Source organism: Oncorhynchus kisutch, unplaced genomic scaffold (assembly GCF_002021735.2).
Source record: "Oncorhynchus kisutch isolate 150728-3 unplaced genomic scaffold, Okis_V2 Okis04b-Okis11a_hom, whole genome shotgun sequence".
Classification (NCBI taxonomy): domain Eukaryota; kingdom Metazoa; phylum Chordata; class Actinopteri; order Salmoniformes; family Salmonidae; genus Oncorhynchus; species Oncorhynchus kisutch.
In genome coordinates this window covers 383,384-405,301 of record NW_022261981.1, presented here as the reverse complement: position 1 = coordinate 405,301, position 21,918 = coordinate 383,384, and the positions used below count along the sequence as shown (strand labels likewise).

The 21,918-nt window shown below is 48.9% G+C and overlaps 2 protein-coding genes across 4 annotated transcripts in view; both read left to right on the top strand.

The window, feature by feature from the left end:
- LOC109878987 (FERM domain-containing protein 6) overlaps positions 1–9,645 on the top strand; it is a 29,815-nt gene extending 20,170 nt beyond the window's left edge. Inside the window, exons 9-15 of one of the 2 annotated variants that reach the window (XM_031813134.1) lie at positions 2,690–2,755; positions 3,967–4,035; positions 4,755–4,929; positions 5,355–5,666; positions 7,281–7,460; positions 8,074–8,144; positions 8,239–9,645. In XM_031813134.1, the coding sequence (XP_031668994.1) occupies positions 2,690–2,755; positions 3,967–4,035; positions 4,755–4,929; positions 5,355–5,666; positions 7,281–7,460; positions 8,074–8,144; positions 8,239–8,541 (1,176 nt within the window). In that variant the 3' untranslated portion in view covers positions 8,542–9,645. The remainder of the gene's footprint in view (positions 1–2,689; positions 2,756–3,966; positions 4,036–4,754; positions 4,930–5,354; positions 5,667–7,280; positions 7,461–8,073; positions 8,145–8,238) is intronic. The other variant, XM_031813135.1, reaches the window with a different exon arrangement.
- Positions 9,646–11,919: 2,274 nt separating this feature from the next.
- The window catches only part of tarbp1 (TAR (HIV-1) RNA binding protein 1), a 33,342-nt gene continuing 23,343 nt past the window's right edge, over positions 11,920–21,918 (top strand). Inside the window, exons 1-14 of one of the 2 annotated variants that reach the window (XM_031813103.1) lie at positions 11,920–13,070; positions 13,224–13,327; positions 13,445–13,514; positions 13,607–13,755; positions 15,482–15,534; positions 15,681–15,778; positions 16,018–16,153; positions 17,706–17,802; positions 17,896–17,985; positions 18,770–18,920; positions 19,180–19,506; positions 19,854–19,951; positions 21,279–21,431; positions 21,657–21,886. In XM_031813103.1, coding sequence (XP_031668963.1) covers positions 12,059–13,070; positions 13,224–13,327; positions 13,445–13,514; positions 13,607–13,755; positions 15,482–15,534; positions 15,681–15,778; positions 16,018–16,153; positions 17,706–17,802; positions 17,896–17,985; positions 18,770–18,920; positions 19,180–19,506; positions 19,854–19,951; positions 21,279–21,431; positions 21,657–21,886 — 2,768 coding nt within the window. In that variant the 5' untranslated portion in view covers positions 11,920–12,058. The remainder of the gene's footprint in view (positions 13,071–13,223; positions 13,328–13,444; positions 13,515–13,606; positions 13,756–15,481; positions 15,535–15,680; positions 15,779–16,017; positions 16,154–17,705; positions 17,803–17,895; positions 17,986–18,769; positions 18,921–19,179; positions 19,507–19,853; positions 19,952–21,278; positions 21,432–21,656; positions 21,887–21,918) is intronic. The other variant, XM_031813102.1, reaches the window with a different exon arrangement.

The following is a 21,918-nucleotide window of genomic DNA, read 5'->3' as shown; positions in this document are numbered from 1 at the left end:
AGACAGACGTGTAAACAGAGATATGGAGTTTCAACATGTATGGCACAGAGCCGCTGCAGACAGACGTGTAAACAGAGATATGGAGTTTCAACATGTATGGCACAGAGCCACTGCAGACAGACGTCTAAACAGAGATATGGAGTTTCAACGTATATGGCACAGAGCCACTGCAGACGTCTGTCTATAAACAGAGATATTTGAATTGTTACTGTATCCAGTTGGCCTATTTGGTGGGGTATGTGTGCATTAGGTAAAATAGGCTGATACAGTACATCCATTTGCATCTGTGTTTTCCAAGTCCAGCCCAATGTCTGCCTCTCAAATGTTACCCTATTCCCTGTATAGTCCACTACTTTAGACCAGGGCTGTATGGGTCCTGATCAAAAGGAGGGCACTAAATAGGGAGTAGGGTGACATTTGGGATTCATCAAATGTTCCCAGTGGAGGGGTTGGGCTGTGGGTTGGGGATATGTGGCTGTGGGTTGGGGATGTGTGGCTGTGGGTTGGGGATGTGTGGCTGTGGGTTGGGGATGTGTGGCTGTGGGTTGGGGATGTGTGGCTGTGGGTTGGGGTTGTGTGGCTGTGGGTTGGGGATATGTGGCTGTGGGTTGGGGATATGTGGCTGTGGGTTGGGGATATATGGCTGTGGGTTGGGGATGTGTGGCTGTGGGTTGGGGATATGTGGCTGTGGGTTGGGGATATGTGGCTGTGGGTTGGGGATATATGGCTGTGGGTTGGGGATATGTGGCTGTGGGTTGGGGATGTGTGGCTGTGGGTTGGGGATATATGGCTGTGGGTTGGGGATATGTGGGTTGGGGATATATGGCTGTGGGTTGGGGATGTGTGGCTGTGGGTTGGGGATGTGTGGCTGTGGGTTGGGGATATGTGGCTGTGGGTTGGGGATATGTGGCTGTGGGTTGGGGATATGTGGCTGTGGGTTGGGGATATGTGGCTGTGGGTTGGGGATATGTGGCTGTGGGTTGGGGATATGTGGCTGTGGGTTGGGGTTGTGTGGCTGTGGGTTGGGGATATGTGGCTGTGGGTTGGGAATATGTGGCTGTGGGTTGGGGATGTGTGGCTGTGGGTTGGGGTTGTGTGGCTGTGGGTTGGGGATATGTGGTTGTGGGTTGGGGATGTGTGGCTGTGGGTTGGGGATATATGGCTGTGGGTTGGGGATATGTGGGTTGGGGATATGTGGCTGTGGGTTGGGGATGTGTGGCTGTGGGTTGGGGATATGTGGCTGTGGGTTGGGGATATGTGGCTGTGGGTTGGGGATATGTGGCTGTGGGTTGGGGATATATGGCTGTGGGTTGGGGATGTGTGGCTGTGGGTTGGGGATGTGTGGCTGTGGGTTGGGGATATATGGCTGTGGGTTGGGGATGTGTGGCTGTGGGTTGGGGATATATGGCTGTGGGTTGGATGTGTGGTTGGGGATATGTGGCTGTGGGTTGGGGATGTGTGGCTGTGGGTTGGGGATATATGGCTGTGGGTTGGGGATATGTGGGTTGGGGATATATGGCTGTGGGTTGGGGATGTGTGGCTGTGGGTTGGGGATGTGTGGCTGTGGGTTGGGGATATGTGGCTGTGGGTTGGGGATATGTGGCTGTGGGTTGGGGATATGTGGCTGTGGGTTGGGGATATGTGGCTGTGGGTTGGGGTTGTGTGGCTGTGGGTTGGGGTTGTGTGGCTGTGGGTTGGGGTTGTGTGGCTGTGGGTTGGGGATATGTGGCTGTGGGTTGGGGTTGTGTGGCTGTGGGTTGGGGTTGTGTGGCTGTGGGTTGGTGATATGTGGCTGTGGGTTGGGGATATATGGCTGTGGGTTGGGGATGTGTGGGTTGGGGATATGTGGCTGTGGGTTGGGGATGTATGGCTGTGGGTTGGGGATGTATGGCTGTGGGTTGGGGATATGTGGGTTGGGGATATATGGCTGTGGGTTGGGGATGTGTGGCTGTGGGTTGGGGATGTGTGGCTGTGGGTTGGGGATGTGTGGCTGTGGGTTGGGGATATGTGGGTTGGGGTTGTGTGGCTGTGGGTTGGGGTTGTGTGGCTGTGGGTTGGGGATATATGGCTGTGGGTTGGGGATGTGTGGCTGTGGGTTGGGGATGTGTGGCTGTGGGTTGGGGATATATGGCTGTGGGTTGGGGATGTGTGGCTGTGGGTTGGGGATGTGTGGCTGTGGGTTGGGGATGTGTGGCTGTGGGTTGGGGATGTATGGCTGTGGGTTGGGGATATATGGCTGTGGGTTGGGGATGTGTGGCTGTGGGTTGGGGATGTGTGGCTGTGGGTTGGGGATATGTGGCTGTGGGTTGGGGTTGTGTGGCTGTGGGTTGGGGATATGTGGCTGTGGGTTGGGGATATGTGGCTGTGGGTTGGGGATATGTGGCTGTGGGTTGGGGATATGTGGCTGTGGGTTGGGGTTGTGTGGCTGTGGGTTGGGGATATGTGGCTGTGGGTTGGGGTTGGGGATATGTGGGTTGGGGATATGTGGGTTGGGGATATGTGGGTTGGGGATATGTGGGTTGGGGATATATGGCTGTGGGTTGGGGATGTGTGGCTGTGGGTTGGGGATGTGTGGCTGTGGGTTGGGGATGTGTGGCTGTGGGATTGCCTGTTATCTTGTTATCTTGGGGGGCTCAGATGCTTGACTGACACCTCATCCTTCATTCTCCTTAATCCTTCTGTCTCTCAGGACAAGAAAGAAGAGAGAGGCACAGCTCTGCTGGGACTGACCCTCAGAGGAATGCAGCTTTATCAGGTGTGTGTGTGGGGGGGGGGTTAATGTTGCTGTGTTTGAGGATATGTGTTCCATCTGTAAGTGTTTGTGTGGGGGGGTTAATGTTGCTGTGTTTGAGGAAATGTGTCCCATCTGTCGTGTGTGTGTGTGTGTGTGTGTGTGTGTGGGGGGGGGGGGGGGGGGGGGTAAATGTTGCTGTGTTTGAGGATATGTGTCCCATCTGTCAGTGTGTGTGTGTGGGGGGGGGTAAATGTTGCTGTGTTTGAGGATATGTGTCCCATCTGTCTGTGTGTGTGTGTGTGTGGGGGGGGGGGGGGGTAAATGTTGCTGTGTTTGAGGATATGTGTCCCATCTGTCTACGGATGTCAATGTGTACGTCAGAGTGAACCTGCCTCCTCTCAAATCATCCACCCTCCTCCTTCTCCTACTATGCCCTCTACATCAACCATGTGAGGAATGTGTAGGTTAACCAGGAACAGCAGTAAAACATTGCATGGTTGAGTTCAAATGGCACCCTATTCCCTATATAGTGCACTACTTTTGACCAGAGCCTTATAGGTAGTAGTGCATTATGTAGGGAATAGGGTGCCATTTAGGACAAAACCATGGTCTGGGGGCCATCCCACCTCAGCCTTTGATTTGTCCGTCAGAGGTCATCTGGGAGGATTGGACACACACACACACACTCTGGGAGGATTAGTTAGGGGTCTGGGGTTTGTAGTGATTTATGGGGGTTGAGGTGATTACATACCCAGTAGACCGTGGTGAGGCGGGGTGAGGCGAGGCGGTGCGAGGCGGGGCGAGGTGGTGTGAGGTGGTAGGAGGAGGTGGTAGGAGGAGGTGGTGTGAGGTGAGAGACTGTGAGGACCTATCAGGCCTCTTGGTCTAAGCAAGGTCCAGATGGCCCACTGAAAAATGAGAGAAACACATGTTGGATTGTACATCTTCCTGTCAAGCCAAACCTGTAATGTTTTCTTTAAAACTGAATTACATGATACAATCTGGACTTGTGAATAAAGTATGAATCTCTCAAAATGCTCACAAAGACCAGCCCTTTGACACCTCAGAAGCTCACTATTTGGCAAAACACCAAAAATATGATTTTGACCCAATGAGTTTGGTTCATACTTTAAAACTGTTTATTAATGATTTACTACATATGAACTAATGATTCCCCTATGGAAGTGTAACCAATGTCTTTTGTCTTTGTAATGTGTGTGTCATTTCCCCAGGAGGCGGACAACATCCGCCAGCTTCTCTATGATTTCCCCTGGTCCAACGTGGGACGACTCACCTTCCTGGTACCCTCCACTCTATATTAGCATATGTAAAGTGACGTCCAGTGAGTGCATGCATTGTTAGTGGAGGTGGATGTGATCCTAAAGCCATGCTCTTATCTTCCCATTATCTTTTAAATGAAGTGGTATTAGAATGATTATTTAATGAGGGTTTTAATTACACTGAGCTGTGTAGGATTCCACCATGTCCTCCTGTTACATTTCACATTGATATTTTAGTCATTTAGTAGACACTCTTATCCAGAGCAACTAGGGTTATGTTCCTTGCCCAAGGGCAGACAGATTTTTCACCTAGTCAGATTTTTCACATGGGGATTCGAACCAGCAACCTTTCGGTCACTGGCCCAATGCTCTTAACCGCTAGGCTACCTGCGCTTAACCGCTAGGCTACCTGCTCTTAACCGCTAGGCTACCTGCTCTTAACCGCTAGGCTACCTGCTCTTAACCGCTCGGCTACCTGCTCTTAACCGCTCGGCTACCTGCTCTTAACCGCTCGGCTACCTGTTCTTAACCGCTAGGCTACCTGTTCTTAACCGCTAGGCTACCTGCTCTTAACCGCTAGGCTACCTGCTCTTAACCGCTAGGCTACCTGCTCTTAACCGCTAGGCTACCTGCTCTTCACCGCTAGGCTACCTGCAGTCTAGTGTTCTTACTCAATCTACCTGGTCAAATAAATAAATAATGATGTCATCATGTTGCCCTCCCTTCTCCTGTTCCTTCAGGGAAAGAAATTTGAGATCCAGCCAGATGGTCTGCCGTCGGCCAGGAAGCTGGTCTACTACACTGGGTCTCCGTTTCGCTCGCGCCACCTCCTCCTGCACCTCAGCAACAGCCACCGACTCTACCTCAGTCTCCAGCCTGCCCTCAAACACCTCCGACAGCTGGAGGACAGCGAGGGTGAGTAGGGAGAGAGAGGAGGGGAGGGTAATGTGTTTCAAAGTGATTAGAGATGAGGTCTAATGGTTATCTATGGAGTAACATGATAACTAATGGTTATCTATGGAGTGACACCATAACTAATGGTTATCTATGGAGTAACATGATAACTCATGGTTAACACCATAACTAATGGTTATCTATGGAGTAACACCATAACTAATGGTTATCTATGGAGTAACACCATAACTAATGGTTATCTATGGAGTAACATGATAACTAATGTTCTTGATTGCATTTGCATTTTAATCTGTTTGAAGACAAATTTCCAGTGTTTCTATTCTCTCCTCTCATCCTCTCTCTCCTCTCCTTTCCTCTATTCTCCTCTCCTCTGTGAATTAATAGCTTAATTTGAACATCCTCCTTCCCTCTCTGTCCCCCTCCAGAGAAGAAGCGCTACAGGGAGTCGTACATCAGTGATGACCTGGATCTAGACCATCCAGGGGGCAGCGAGGGGGGCAGCCCCGGCCTGTCCCGACAGTCTACCTCCAGCTCGGGCATTGAGGCAGACCGCGATGCGACACGGCAACACAGCAGCATATCCATGGAGATGGCGTCCATGGAGGAGGAGACTGAGCTGAGGAAGAGGATGGAGAAGTGTTTCAGTTCGGCGGCGAGTCACGAGAGATCTCACACTTCGGGCGTGGACACGGGCAGCAAAGCACGCACTGATGAAGAGGAGTGGCAGGAGGAAGGAGGTTAGAGTTTAAGGTGTCAATCGAAGCGCGTGTGTGTGTGTGTCAGACAGACAGAACGTGGCAGTCTGATAATGTGTATCTGATGCAGCTTGATCCAATATCTTAGGTCAGGTGACCTTACTCCCGCTTATGTATGGTGTCCATCCACTCTACCTGGAGTGGGTGAAAACAAGCTCTTGTGATGAAATTGAACTTCCTTGTGTTTTGACAAAAGACAAATATGATTCTTCGGGTTCTGCATCGTTCAGTGGGGTCTTTCTCTAACGTATCATATTATTAACATTATACCCAACCAATTGGATTTGAACCTAATATATCCGAAAATAAGCAGAGCGTTGGCAGAGCGTTGGCAGAGCGTTGGCAGAGCGTTGGCAGAGGAGTACAGCTTTCTCGGCTGCGACTTTGAGGATTTTACATGTTGTGGTGGTTGACTGCAAAGTTGTTTCTGCAGGTCACGAAAAGCTAAATTTAACACCATGAGCTGAAATAAATGTTCCTTTGACATTTCAGAGATACGTTTGTTTTTCTGAGAAATCTTCGAAAAATAACAGGAACTTCACATTAATATGAGCAGTGTATAGTAAAATATGCAAATACTAAATGTCATGTCTCAATCGATATCTATCTTACCTTTTATATTGTTTCATGTCCTCTGGATTTGAGAAGAAAGATGACAAGTTCAACGGCAAGCCTATCAGTGGACCTTAATTCGGACACGATGCTATTCTTCTGATTTATGACCACGTTTTCTTCTCTGGCCTCCATTGATTTAGTCGCCCTGATCTTGACCATCCTACAAGGGTAAAAACTCCAATTAGTTTGGAACGGATTATGATACGAACCATTGGTTTTCTTAGAGGATTGTCTACACAATTGACATTGTTTTATCCATTGGTCTAAATCTGTATTTTTGATTGGACGCCCGACTAGTCTCAATCACTCAACATAAAGATAGATGGAGAAAATCTTCCGTGTTACTCGGGGAGTCATCAAAAGTGGAGAAAGAGCAACAACATAATTTGTCGGTGTTCAGGAAGTCAGTGTTCAGGAAGTATGCTACTGGCATTCATCTCCTATCTTCACAAAAGTTTGAAAGATAAAGTTTATGCAAAGATGTTTTACTCACATCCTCCCACAGCCCACAGAAGGACCTGTTTATGGTCTACTGCCCTGTTACTCAAGTAACACACACATACATATATACACACACATATATACACATATATACATATATATATACACACACACACACACACATACATACACACATACCTGTGGTTTAGAATAAATACTCCATGTTCAGTTAACTGTGGCTGCGCTCCAATATCCACACTAGAATACCACTTACAATGCTTGCCAAATACTTTGCTTAATTCTACATGGTATGTTAGTGTGGTTATTAGAACAAAGACAGTTTTATTTATGGATTCATTCCTCTGTTCCAGATACACTTTCCATAACAGACTGACCAGGTGAATCACAGTGAAAACTATGATCCCTTAATTATGTCACCTGTTGTGTATATCGCTTCATTCTAAGTGGAATACTACTAGACACATCGATCTTTCATTCAAAAGTAGTAAATCCACTAAGTATTCTGCTTCTCCTCTCCAGAGACCCAGCAGGCCAGTGTGGACAGTCCAGGAGAGGTTTCCGTGGACGACCCAGAGGAAATGCTGAGATTGGCTGAGCTGATGGAGGGCGTGTCGGTTGATTGTCCCGTGCTCACCTCGGAGACTCACTGTGAAGGTGAGGTTGATTGTCCTGTGCTCACCTCGGAGACTCACTGTGAAGGTGAGGTTGATTGTCCCGTGCTCACCTCAGAGACTCATTGTGAAGGTGAGGTTGATTGTCCTGTGCTCACCTCGGAGACTGATTGTCCTGTGTTCACCTCAGAGACTCACTGTGAAGGTGAGGTTGATTGTCCCATGCTCACCTCAGAGACTCATTGTGAAGGTGAGTGGGGTTGATTGTCCCGTGCTCACCTTAGAGACTCATTGTGAAGGTGAGATTGATTGTCCTGTGCTCACCTCAGACTCATTGTGAAGGTGAGTGAAGTTGTTAGCTATATAAGTTCTTATCACATTTATATTGTAGGTATTTTAACAACTGACAACATATTGGACATTAGAAGTGTTTTGAGGAACATACTACCAAAACGTGCATTTGTTCCATATATATCTGGGGGAAAGTACTACTGCTACTAGTTTAACTAGTTGTAATGAAACTTTAGCAGAGATTTACATTTTGTTCAAAAGAACATTACAATTTGAGTCTCATATGCCACCTAGTGGCCTGGGAATGATATGATATTATTTCACATTCTTGCATCCTGAAATGAAATGTGAGTGTAAAATGGAGTCCATATACCTGCCTCTAGCTGACTACAGTGATGTCATTTTAACAGGATTCAAGGGGGATCAGGTAGACGGAGATGAAGACCTGGTGACACTACGCAGCAAAGATACCCTGGGACAGGTAAGACCCCTATCCTCTTCTTCCTCCTCCTCCATGTTTCCTCTCCTTCCAGCTCTTATTACTTTCACAAACTCACTCTCTCTTTGTATTGCAGATCCTGAAGTCAAGATCCCATTGCGTGGACCGCCACAGCCAGAGCCTGGATGACGTTCGCCTCTTCCCCCCTCCCGCCCCCCTCGGCACGACTCTACCCCCTGACTCCTCCCACAGCTACACCTTTGGCCTGCCCCTCCCGGACTCCCAGAGTGACGCTAAGAGCCCCCCAGGGTGTAACAACGGAGGCTACTACCTCCCCCTCCACTGCCCGGCTAAGGGCACCTTCTATGGACACAGGTCTATGAACTGCTTGTCTCTGGATCTACTGGGAGACGAACAGCTGTTGGAGTTCATACTGTAGAACAACACAGATGACCAATGTCCTTCTTCCAGCCTATTCTCTACCCACATCCCCCTCCAATGAAACTGTAGGATACAGGGGAGAGGCTGCATGCAGCTAGAGTTTGAACTGTAGAACGTCATGTTTTTACACTACCGGGCCGAACTGTACTGGTCCGGTCACATCAAGGACCATGGAGGGCCCTCTTCATGCCTGTGCTCTACTGTATGACTCAGATACAGGGGAGAGGCTGCACAGAGATGTTGGAGGACTTTATGCACCTTTAAGAGGATTGATTGGTATTGGTAACATTCATTGTGAAACGGAAGGAGGCCATCACCTTCAATAACCATCCCAATACAGACCATACTCTACATATTTATTGAACATGTTTGACACTATTTTTGTTTTACCTTTTGTAGATACTTTGTACATAATTGTCTTATATTGAACTATTTTACTATATTTTTTTAACTTTGAGGTACTAACACATTGTAACCATATCAATAACTGTAAATAGGGGTGAACATTGCATTTCTTCAGTTTGTGTGAATCGTGGTTTGAACCAGGAGTATCTCTAGAAGTCCTTTATGGTCTATTGTGAAGAGCAAAGGACTTTACTGCACGTTGACATCCTGTGTAAATGTAAATGTATCATCATTACATTATTAAAAATAACCAACTGCATTTTTAATCTTATGTTTTGCTTTTGTTTCCCTTGTATGTCAGTTAAAAAAATATATATATATATTTTTGCAACGATAGTTTGTCTATTAAAAAAATGCTCTGAAATGAACATCACATAAACAAGATTGTATTTTGTTGCGATAATATTTGATGATATTACAAGTCTGCCATAGCTGCAACAATGTATTGTCCTTTTTTTAAATACAAAACTCAAATGTAATTGTAACAAACAGTTCAACATGCTTGTACTGCTTGTCAATATAACATTCACTCCTGTGTCAAACTACCTTTGGATGAAATATATTTCTAAATGTTTTCTTTCTAGACTAGTGTTTTTACTTCCTCTCGAAGTAGAGCAGCACATTATGAACTGTGTCTTCATGCATACACTGGAATGATTATAGAAATAAACCATCTCTGTACGTTGCTCGAAGCACATATTGGGGTCAAATCAAATTCTATTGGTCACCTACACATGTTTAGCAGATGTTATTGCGGGTGTAGTGAAATGCTTGTGTTCCTAGTTCCAACAGTGCAGTAATATCTAACAATACACACATCAGTTCTATTTTGTATTGGTCCATTACCTCTGTTACTATAGTGTGTAATTGGTGCACTTTGGATTAGATACAACAAGCCTAAATACTGATCTCTTTTTTGATACAATAGAGTCAATGGCAGTGGTATTCAGTCGGTGGCGACCCCTAGTGGGGTTAAGGGGGAACTGCACTGGTGTCGCCAAACAAACATTTAAGAGTATGGATTATTGAATGGGACAATATACGTTTTTGAGAAAGACATTTAGAAAAATGTATTTGATGAAATGTATTTATTGGTTTCTTTTCATTTTGAAAAGAGAAATGTTATGAATTTAAGGTTATTTTAAGGTCATGAGTTTGAAATTATATTTGGCATGGGGTGATGTTCCCACTGAAAAGGTTTGAACGGGCCTCCCGGGTGGCGCAGTGGTTAAGGGCGCTGTACTGCAGCGCCAGCTGTGCCATCAGAGACTCTAGGTTCGCGCCCAGGTTCTGTCGTAACTCTGTCGTACTAATCCAAGGAAATATTGACATTTTTCCAGTTATTGAATGTTTTTGTTGATTTACTCAAGAACACTCTCCTTCCAATGAAAGGCATAACTATTGTAGTGATTGATAGTAGAAACAAATACAACAGGTGAGTTATAGTGGTGTCTATTGGTGCAATCTATTGGCTTCTATTGGTGCATTGTGTTCTATTGGTGTATATTGTTATATGCCTTGATGCTGAAAAGTATCTCCTGATCCACTGAATCTCAACAGATCACATGAGCTTCATATGTGACCCATGCATTTACTGCTACTCCTGAAATTGCCCTTCCTCTCAACCACCCAACACAGTCTGATGTCCTGCCTCAACCACCCAACACAATCAGTCTGATGTCCTGCCTCAACCAAATCAAATCAAATCAAATTTATTTATATAGCCCTTCGTACATCAGCTGATATCTCAAAGTGCTGTACAGAAACCCAGCCTAAAACCCCAAACAGCAAGCAATGCAGGTGGAGAAGCACCACCCAACACAAATCAGTCTGATGTCCTGCCTCAACCACCCAACACAGTCTGATGTCCTGCCTCAACCACCCAACACAGTCTGATGTCCTGCCTCAACCACCCAACACAGTCTGATGTCCTGCCTCAACCACCCAACACAGTCTGATGTCCTGCCTCAACCACCCAACACAGTCTGATGTCCTGCCTCAACCACCCAACAGTCTGATGTCCTGCCTCAACCACCCAACACAATCAGTCTGATGTCCTGCCTCAACCACCCAACACAATCAGTCTGATGTCCTGCCTCAACCACCCAACACAATCAGTCTGATGTCCTGCCTCAACCACCCAACACAATCAGTCTGATGTCCTGCCTCAACCACCCAACACAATCAGTCTGACTGTCCTGCCTCAACCACCCAACACAATCAGTCTGATGTCCTGCCTCAACCACCCAACACAATCAGTCTGATGTCCTGCCTCAACCACCCAACACAATCAGTCTGACCGTCCTGCCTCAACCACCCAACACAATCAGTCTGACTGTCCTGCCTCAACCACCCAACACAATCAGTCTGATGTCCTGCCTCAACCACCCAACACAATCAGTCTGACCGTCCTGCCTCAACCACCCAACACAATCAGTCTGACCGTCCTGCCTCAACCACCCAACACAATCAGTCTGATGTCCTGCCTCAACCACCCAACACAATCAGTCTGATGACCTGCATGTTGCACCAAGTGCACCTGCCATTAAGAGAGTGAGAGAAAGAGGGGGGGAAAGATTTTGTATCTGACAGGAATTATTTTGGGCTCCTGAGTGGTGCAGCGGTCTAAGGCACTGCATCTCAGTACAAGAGGTGTCACTACAGTTCCTTGTTTGAATCCAGGCTGTATCACATCTGGCCGTGATTGGGTGGCGCACAATTGGCCTAGTGTCGTCCGGGTTTGGCCTGGGTAGGCCATCATTGTAAATAAGAAGTTGTTCTTAACGGACTTGCCTAGGTAAATAAAGGTTACATGTCAGTGCGGGTCTGTCTCAGATTAGGGATGTTGAAATAAAAATACAAACATTTTTGAGAGAGAGTTGTATAGAGTACAACAATTCCTCAGGTTAAGTGAGCCACGTGTATTTATATACATATTTGCAAATATGGTGTCGCAGGGCTAGTTTGAAGCTTTGGGTTGCTGTAAGTTTATTTCTCTCGCGAGAGTTGCGTTTGGCAACGGTGAGTGACGTATCAGGAAGTTTACATACCGACAAGAAATATGAGGTCATGTATGAATCTCTGTGAACACATTGAATTCGGCTTTTGAAATGTCTTCTATTTTAATCAATGCCCTTTTATCAAGTTGCCATGATCCGGATACTTTGTTTAACACGTTGTGCTGGCCAACTGACTCGTGGCCGGACACAGAAAGAGTAGAGGCACTGACAACGTTTATTGATGGAATTGGTAAACTACCCCAGTCTGACACATCTGACGATGGCGACAAAGTTGCCTTTTCAATTGCAAAAAGAGACACCTTTCTACGAAAAGTTGAATCGATAATTTGGACACAATGTTTACCACTTCTCTTGAAAGTCTCTAACGGAGACGGGGCGTGCAGAGGTAAACGTGTGCCAGATGGAAGGGCTGAAATCACCATCGCTGTGTGCAGGCTTCTTTCTGTCTGCATCAACACACTGTGTGACACGGCAGTTTCGGGGCGAGTCGCCCGCGCTGTCCTGCCATCCTTCCAGCTGCCAGACGGGGAGACAGAGGAAGAGCTTCCCGGCCAGGGTGAGGGGCGGCTGGGTATCGACGTGGCTATCGAAGCCATGTCAGTCATCCTACCCGTTCTCTCATCCAACGAAGAATTGACCACGTCGATCCTCTCATCTGCTCTGTCCTGTATCAAGACGTTACCGGATGCTCTGGTCTCCAAAATCACCGTTCGGCTTATTTTCACTCTCCTCAACTGCTACAGCGAGGATGGGATAGCGAGTAAACTCCGGTTCATTTTAGAGGATTTGTGTAACTGGCACAAGAGTGACAGCCCAAACACGGACTCACCTGTGGTGACAGAACGCGCCTTGCTGTGTTTAACAACTCTCTCGGACTATCTCTTCTCTCCGGCTAAACTACAGCAACACACCCTTTCTCAAAGTCTGAGCTATACTCGACCTGACCCTCGTCGTTCTCTGCAGTTCTGGAGGATTCTACAAGATGGACTGACGCACAAAGACAACGTGTCCCGGAAGCGGGCGTTGTACCTGCTGAAAAGGTGTGTCGCTCTGTCAGAGGATGAGGCGGTTGAGTTTCCAAGCAGTTCAGTGTCAAGTGAAGGTAAGATGCTGATACATGCAACTGACATTCAGACAGACAAGCTTGATTATAATATTACCCATGTTAAAATATGTTCTTCACTATACAGAATAATACTCAAGTCTCTAAAACTGTATAGTTTAACCTAATTGTAACTATGTGAGTCCTTTGCAGATAATGATGAGATCATATTCAGATGGGCCCCAGACAGATGCAAGCTGCTCAGAGAGTTCTGGGAGGACTATGCCTTGGTTATGGAGACACTGGAGGAGAACCAGGTGAGATATAACATGGATTACACTTGCTATGAAACCCCTCTTCCTAATGCATTATACATTTCTAACACCATTATGACGTGTCGTAAAGAACTATTACCGTTCCTCTGTGTTGTGTAGATTCACGTGGTCCGCCCTGTGCTCAACAGGATCCATACGTTGATCCAAACAGCAGCCAATGATAGTCAAGGTGATGTGTGTCTCTCAACCATAAGGTGACAACCCAAACCTTTTATATCCCGCTAAATACTGCCTACCAATCGTCCATCTGTCTTCTCTCAGGCGTCAGTCTGTTCCACCCGTCATGGCTGCTGGGAGTGTACCAGCGTATGTTCCACAGTGAGAACAAGTCCGTCATGAGAGAGGGAGTGGATCACCTACTGGAACTCCAGGTGCTCCGACGCCCTGCCTTCGCCCTGGCCTTCTCACAGGTACCTGGTACAGCTGTCAGTCAGTGTTATAGAACATCAACCCAGACTCCAGGTGGGCCTTCGCCCTGGCCTTCTCACAGGTACCTGGTACAGTTGTCAGTCAGTGTTATAGAACATCAACCCAGACTCCAGGTGAGCTTTCGCCCTGCCTTCGCCCTGGCCTTCTCACAGGTACCTGGTACAGTTGTCAGTCAGTGTTATAGAACATCAACCCAGACTCCAGGTGGTCTGACGCCCTGCCTTCGCCCTGGCCTTCTCACAGGTACCTGGTACAGTTGTCAGTCAGTGTTATAGAACATCAACCCAGACTCCAGGTGGTCTGACGCCCTGCCTTCGCCCTGGCCTTCTCACAGGTACCTGGTACAGTTGTCAGTCAGTGTTATAGAACATCAACCCAGACTCCAGGTGGTCTGACGCCCTGCCTTCGCCCTGGCCTTCTCACAGGTACCTGGTACAGTTGTCAGTCAGTGTTATAGAACATCAACCCAGACTCCAGGTGGTCTGACGCCCTGCCTTCGCCCTGGCCTTCTCACAGGTACCTGGTACAGTTGTCAGTCAGTGTTATAGAACATCAACCCAGACTCCAGGTGGTCTGACGCCCTGCCTTCGCCCTGGCCTTCTCACAGGTACCTGGTACAGTTGTCAGTCAGTGTTAGAACATCAACCCAGACTCCAGGTGGGCCTTCGCCCTGCCTTCGCCCTGGCCTTCTCACAGGTACCTGGTACAGTTGTCAGTCAGTGTTAGAACATCAACCCAGACTCCAGGTGGGCCTTCGACCCTGCCTTCGCCCTGGCCTTCTCACAGGTACCTGGTACAGTTGTCAGTCAGTGTTAGAACATCCACCCAGACTCCAGGTGGGCCTTCGCCCTGCCTTCGCCCCGGCCTTCTCACAGGTACCTGGTACAGTTGTCAGTCAGTGATAGAACATCAACCCAGACTCCAGGTGGGCCTTCGCCCTGCCTTCGCCCTGGCCTTCTCACAGGTACCTGGTACAGTTGTCAGTCAGTGATAGAACATCAACCCAGACTCCAGGTGGTCTGACGCCCTGCCTTCGCCATGGCCTTCTCACAGGTACCTGGTACAGTTGTCAGTCAGTGATAGAACATCAACCCAGACTCCAGGTGGTCTGACGCCCTGCCTTCGCCCTGGCCTTCTCACAGGTACCTGGTACAGTTGTCAGTCAGTGATAGAACATCAACCCAGACTCCAGGTGGTCTGACGCCCTGCCTTCGCCCTGGCCTTCTCACAGGTACCTGGTACAGTTGTCAGTCAGTGATAGAACATCAACCCAGACTCCAGGTGGTCTGACGCCCTGCCTTCGCCCTGGCCTTCTCACAGGTACCTGGTACAGTTGTCAGTCAGTGTTAGAACATCAACCCAGACTGACCTAATTCTATTTTTCCCTTTTCTATGTTATTAGTTTGTTTATTTTATTTATTTTACCAGAGAAGTTGAATGAGAACACATTCTCATCTACAGCAGTGACCTGGGGAATAGTTACAGGGGAGAGGAGGGGGGATGAATGAGCTGATTGTAAGCTGGGGACGATTAGGTGACCGTGATGGTATGAAGGACATATTGGGAATGTACAATAGTCAGCAACTTCCTTTTCAGTAGTGGTGTATTCGCGGTGGTTGTTTAGTTTGTTGTCTTGGTGGGTGAGATGATGAGGGACAGTAGGTGGTTAGTATATGAGAGATTGACCTCTTATCCTTTCTTCCTCAGTTCATTCTGGGTCCTTTCATGGATGTGATGTCTGAAAGCTCCCTCTTTCACAGGTGAGCCAGTGATCAAAGCAGAACAACAGCAAAACACAATATTGATTTATAGACCCACAGATGATGCTGTTTCTGCTAGTGATGAAGTAGTGAGTTAGGCCTATTTAGAGTGACTGTTGAGGAAGGTTATGTCTCTTCATCTCCAGGACTGCAGGACAGAGTGTAGGAGAGTGTCCTGAGCTGGGAGTCAAGCTGCAGGTCTTCATGGTCACGTTCTTCAGCAGCCTGCCACAGGAGAACAGAGGTACTGTAACAGAGCTTCATCACAGGGCACTGAATAACCTGGGCCATGATCAGCAGGATACACCGTAGCACAACTTTTTGCAGAGGAACATCTGCGTTCTTATTATTGGACAAATTCATGTACATTTCAAAAAGGTTTTCTCCCAACTGAACTTGAGCCAGATGTTTGTCCTGCAGCTCGTTGTAACAGTAATGACTGTTCATCAGAGAGGGTCTAATGTTGATCCTCTGTCTCCTCAGGTCCTGTGTTGCTGCAGCTTGTCCAGCGGCTAGGTTCTCAACACTGGTGTGCTGTCCCCATCCTCTTCCTCTCTCGGGCCCTGTCCCACCTTCCTCCCTGCCCTCTCCTGGGCCCCGACGGCCTGCAAGCTCTGAGGTAGCCTGTCCCATCTTCCTCCCTGCCCTCTCCTGGGCCCTGTCTCACCTTCCTCCCTGCCCTCTCTCAGGTAGCCTGTCCCATCTTCCTCCCTGTCCTCTCTCAGGTAGCCTGTCCCATCTTCCTTCCTGCCCTCTCTCAGGCCCTGTCCCATCTTCCTCCCTGCCCTCTCTCAGGTAGCCTGTCCCATCTTCCTCCCTGCCCTCTCTCAGGTAGCCTGTCCCACCTTCCTCCCTGCCCTCTCTCAGGTAGCCTGTCCCACCTTCCTCCCTGCCCTCTCTCAGGTAGCCTGTCCCACCTTCCTCCCTGCCCTCTCTCAGGTAGCCTGTCCCACCTTCCTCCCTGCCCTCTCTCAGGTAGCCTGTCCCACCTTCCTCCCTGCCCTCTCTCAGGTAGCCTGTCCCACCGTCCTCCCTGTCCACTCTCAGATAGCCTGTCCCATCTTCCTCCCTGCCCTCTCCTGGTCCCTGTCCCACCTTCCTCCCTGCCCTCTCCTGGGCCCTGTCCCATCTTCCTCCCTGCCCTCTCCTGGGCCCTGTCCCTTCTTCCTCCCTGCCCTCTCCTGGGCCCTGTCCCATCTTCCTCCCTGCCCTCTCCTGGGCCCTGTCCCATCTTCCTCCCTGCCCTCTCCTGGGCCCTTTCCCATCTTCCTCCCTGCCCTCTCCTGGGCCCTGTCCCATCTTCCTCCCTGCCCTCTCCTGGGCCCTGTCCCATCTTCCTCCTTGCCCTCTCCTGGGCCCTGTCCCATCTTCCTCCCTGCCCTCTCCTGGGCCCTGTCCCTTCTTCCTCCCTGCCCTCTCCTGGGCCCTGTCCCATCTTCCTCCCTGCCCTCTCCTGGGCCCTGTCCCATCTTCCTCCCTGCCCTCTCCTAGGCCCTGTCCCATCTTCCTCCCTGCCCTCTCCTGGGCCCTGTCCCATCTTCCTCCCTGCCCTCTCCTGGGCCCTGTCCCATCTTCCTCCCTGCCCTCTCCTGGGCCCTGTCCCATCTTCCTCCCTGCCCTCTCCTGGGCCCTGTCCCATCTTCCTCCCTGCCCTCTCCTGGGCCCTGTCCCATCTTCCTCCTTGCCCTCTCCTGGGCCCTGTCCCATCTTCCTCCCTGCCCTCTCCTGGGCCCTGTCCCATCTTCCTCCCTGCCCTCTCCTGGGCCCTGTCCCACCTTCCTCCCTGCCCTCTCCTGGGCCCTGTCCCATCTTCCTCCCTGCCCTCTCCTGGGCCCTGTCCCATCTTCCTCCTTGCCCTCTCCTGGGCCCTGTCCCATCTTCCTCCTTGCCCTCTCCTGGGCCCTGTCCCATCTTCCTCCCTGCCCTCTCCTGGGCCCTGTCCCATCTTCCTCCCTGCCCTCTCCTGGGCCCTGTCTGCCTGCATAGGGAATAGGGTACCATTTCAGAAGCAGACATTGTCTCTAAGACTCTAACTTGACATAAGGTTCATTATTTCTTGGTGTGGAAGTGTGGATTCTATGAATCTCCGTTGAACAGACTGTTCAAGTCGATGGCTAGTGGTAATGTGTGTCTGGGAAACTGTCCCTAATGATTTCTGTGTTGTATCTCAGGGAGGTGCTCCGCTGCACTATGATTACCCACCAGGTGCTACTGAGAGGAGCTGCCCAGTGTTTCCTGCTGAACAGTGCCCTCTCCCTGACAGATGTGGTAAGACACTATGATGTGATGACATTTTGCACCCAAATAGAGACATCTGTTTAGCAACTGCCATTTAGATTATCTTTGTTCCATCTTTTGCAGACCTTAGTGACATTGGATGATGTGTTTAGTTTGCTGGTGCATTTCAGAGCAGACGAGTCTCTACGTAGAGGAACACCGCTCTGGAATCAGGTACTGTGTGGGGGTGGAATGAGGAAGAGCTCTGTTCTCTGGAATCAGGTACTGTGTGGGGGTGGAATGAGGAAGAGCTCTGTCCTCTGGAATCAGGTACTGTGTGGGGGTAGAATGAGGAAGAGCTCTGTCCTCTGGAATCAGGTACTGTGTGGGGGTGGAATGAGGAAAAGCTCTGTTCTCTGGAATCAGGTACTGTGTGGGGGTGGAATGAGGAAGAGCTCTGTCCTCTGGAATCAGGTACTGTGTGGGGGTGGAATGAGGAAGAGCTCTGTCCTCTGGAATCAGGTACTGTGTGGGGGTGGAATGAGGGAGGAGTGCTGTTCTCTGGAATCAGGTACTGTGTGGGGGTGGAATGAGGAAGAGCTCTGTCCTCTGGAATCAGGTACTGTGTGGGGGTGGAATGAGGAAGAGCTCTGTCCTCTGGAATCAGGTACTGTGTGGGGGTGGAATGAGGAAGAGCTCTGTCCTCTGGAATCAGGTACTGTGTGGGGGTGGAATGAGGAAGAGCTCTGTCCTCTGGAATCAGGTACTGTGTGGGGGTGGAATGAAGAAGAGCTCTGTTCTCTGGAATCAGGTACTGTGTGGGGGTGGAATGAAGAAGAGCTCTGTTCTCTGGAATCAGGTACTGTGTGGGGGTGGAATGAGGAAGAGCTCTGTTCTCTGGAATCAGGTACTGTGTGGGGGTGGAATGAGGAAAGAGCTCTGATCTTTTCAAACTGTTTTTTAAATATTTAGTGTTTTTCCATCAGTTGTCCCTTGTGTTTCTGTGTCACCTCACTAGCTGTGTGACTGGCTGGCTGATAGTGAAGGCAGCTTCAGGCCCTGTGTCAGAGAATCAGCTGATGGTACCAGTACCTCTCCAGAGAGGGAGACTGTGAGAGGCTACGTCCAACACCAGATGGAGCTCTTCCTCAGAGTCCCGGCTAGCACAGGTGAGTCCTGGCTGGCACAGGTGAGTCCCGGCTGGCACAGGTGAGTCCCGGCTGGCACAGGTGAGTCCCGGCTGGCACAGGTGAGTCCCGGCTGGCACAGGTGAGTCCCGGCTGGCACAGGTGAGTCAGTTTTTCCAATTCCGAGTATTATCCGATCAAGAATATCAACAGGTACAGATACGAGTATGTGTAGATGGACTCACCTCTAGTATACAGAATAGATGACTGTACTAATGAACTTTGTTGTGCCGTCCAACAGACCAGACAGACAGTGTCCCAGACCCAGGAGAGGCGGAGCTGCTAGCCAAGGCCATCCTACTGTGTGTTGACATAGAGGGGAGGACTCAGAGGTCTGGAGGAGAGCAGACTACTGGTGTCAGCGGTGGGATGGACTCGCTCTTACGCCCTCTACTGGACACACTGAGCAGGCTCCACACTAATGTCTACCTGCCGCTACGCAAGACAGACAAGAGCCTGCAGCTGCTGCTACGACTACTGCAGCTCACACCAGCCAGACACACCTCTGCTGCAGTACTGCAGCTCACACCAGCCAGACACACCCCTGCTGCAGTAGAGAAAGAACAAGGTATCTACTGTATTCTAATGTACTCTACTGTACTATACGCCACAGTACTCTACTGTAATGTTCTCTACTCTACTCTACTGTACACTACTGTGTTCTACTCTACTGTACTCTGCTGTACTGTACTGTTCTCTGCTCTACTCTGCTGTACTCTACTCTGCTCTACTGTGCTCTACTGTACCCTTCTCGACTCAACTCTTCTCAACTTGACTTAAGTAGTGATCCATAGCAGTGATTCAAATTGATTCTTAGTAATGATCCACATTGATTCATAACACTGGAAACATGCAAAATAAGATGTCATTCATTGTTTAAAAAAGAATACGTGTTTTGTCTTCTGTCTCATACAGAAGACAGTGTGACGGTCTCCATGGAAACGCTGGTTCTGGGCGTGGTGGAGCCCATTCAGGAGTTTATCCTCCGAAGACTGAGTGGAGAACTACAGGAGGTGAACTCTCACTGTCACTCTCTCTCGCTCTCACTGTCACTCTCTCTCGCTCTCACTGTCACTCACTCTCGCTCTCACTGTCACTCTCTCTCGCTCTCACTGTCACTCTCTCTCGCTCTCACTGTCACTCTCTCTCGCTCTCACTGTCACTCTCTCTCGCTCTCACTGTCACTCTCTCTCGCTCTCACTGTCACTCTCTCTCGCTCTCACTGTCACTCACTCTCGCTCTCACTGTCACTCACTCTCGCTCTCACTGTCACTCACTCTCGCTCTCACTGTCACTCTCTCTCGCTCTCACTGTCACTCTCTCGCTCTCACTGTCACTCTTTCTCGCTCTCACTGTCACTCTCTCTCGCTCTCACTGTCACTCACTCACTCACTCACTCACTCACTGTCAAGAGAATTATGTTCTCAGTGTTCATAAACCCAATTTAATTGATTACTCAGCCTGATACCCAGAATTTGTAGGAAACTGGTTGGAATGAATCAGACGGAGGCCCAGCTACAATTGTCAGGAATGTTTATTTATGAGAGCTCTGCCTATCATTTCCGGTACATTGGTCTATATACCTCACGTTTCGTCAGACATGTCCCTCCTCCTCTCAGATACAATGGCAACATAGTTCACAAGTCTTCTTCTACTCATAAATAGTCTGCCACCTGTGAAACAATCTACTACAAGCCCAAGGTCTCTCCCCTCTCTGGGTGGGGACAGAATGTCCTGTAAGGAACACAGTATTCCAGCCTGTTTGACGATAGCTCCATTTCTCCCTTACACCCTGCTCACATACTAACAAGGAACAGAAAGTCCTTGTTCTAATTCTGACTAAAACTACACACATTAGATTTAGATTTATGATTCTAATGAGTTTCATACAGTGACAGGGTAGTAATTCTGTTAGTTATAGTTCTACGTTAAATGTATACATCATTTAGTCATTATTCATAAAATCCATAACACTCACTGTCACTCACTCTCTCTCTCTCGCTTTTACTCACTCACTCACTCTTTGTCACTCTCGCTTTCACTGTCACTCTCTCTCGCTCTCACTGTCACTGTCACGCACTCACTCACTCAGTCACTCGCTTTCACTCACTCACTCACTGTCACTCACTCTCTCGCTTTCACTCACTCACTCACTCACTCACTCTCATTGTCACTCTCGCTTTCACTGTCACTCGCTCTCACTGTCACTGTCACTCACTCACTCAGTCACTCGCTTTCATTCACTCACTTACTGTCACTCACTCAATCTCACATCCTACAACATTGATCATGTACCTGCATTTCTCCTCCGCCTGTGTTTTGTTTGTCTGTCCTCTCCAGCTATGTGATGTAGAGCGTGCTGAGCTCTACCTGTCAGTGCTGAAGGAGGCGGTGCTGATGTACAGTGTGTTAGAGTGGAACCACTCCAAGGTACAGGAGGCCTATTTCCCCAGACTCCTCAGATACGTCCTGAGGACCCTAGAAGCTGACCAGGTACAGTATTCCAGGATCGACCTCCCCTCTCTCAGGCTGCTCTCCTTCGCTAGTCACTTCATACATCATTGGATTCATGTGTCAATTTGAATAATGGGACATTTTCTTTAGCAGTTAGACTCTGATTTCAAAAAGACTAGTTGAACTGCTATTTGTCATGTCATGTTTATATTCATCATGGTTTTCACTATAAAACTGGAAGGGACTTGTGTGTGTTTCTCTTAGATCCCCTCTGTGGCGGGTCAGGTGTCCAGGGCGGTTGCCATGGCGTCGTTGGCCATGACCTGTGAGGTTGCAGCGTTGGGTGTGTTCAACCTCCAATCAGAGACCACGATTCTACTGGTCCATCTGTCTAGCTACTTCTACTCCCCTGCTCCACCCCCAGCCCCTCCTCTCTCTCTGGTCAACTTCAACCAGACCCTGCTGAAACCTCCAACTGCAGCTCAGTCAACAGAGTCAGTACAGAACACTTTGTGTAGTATATAAA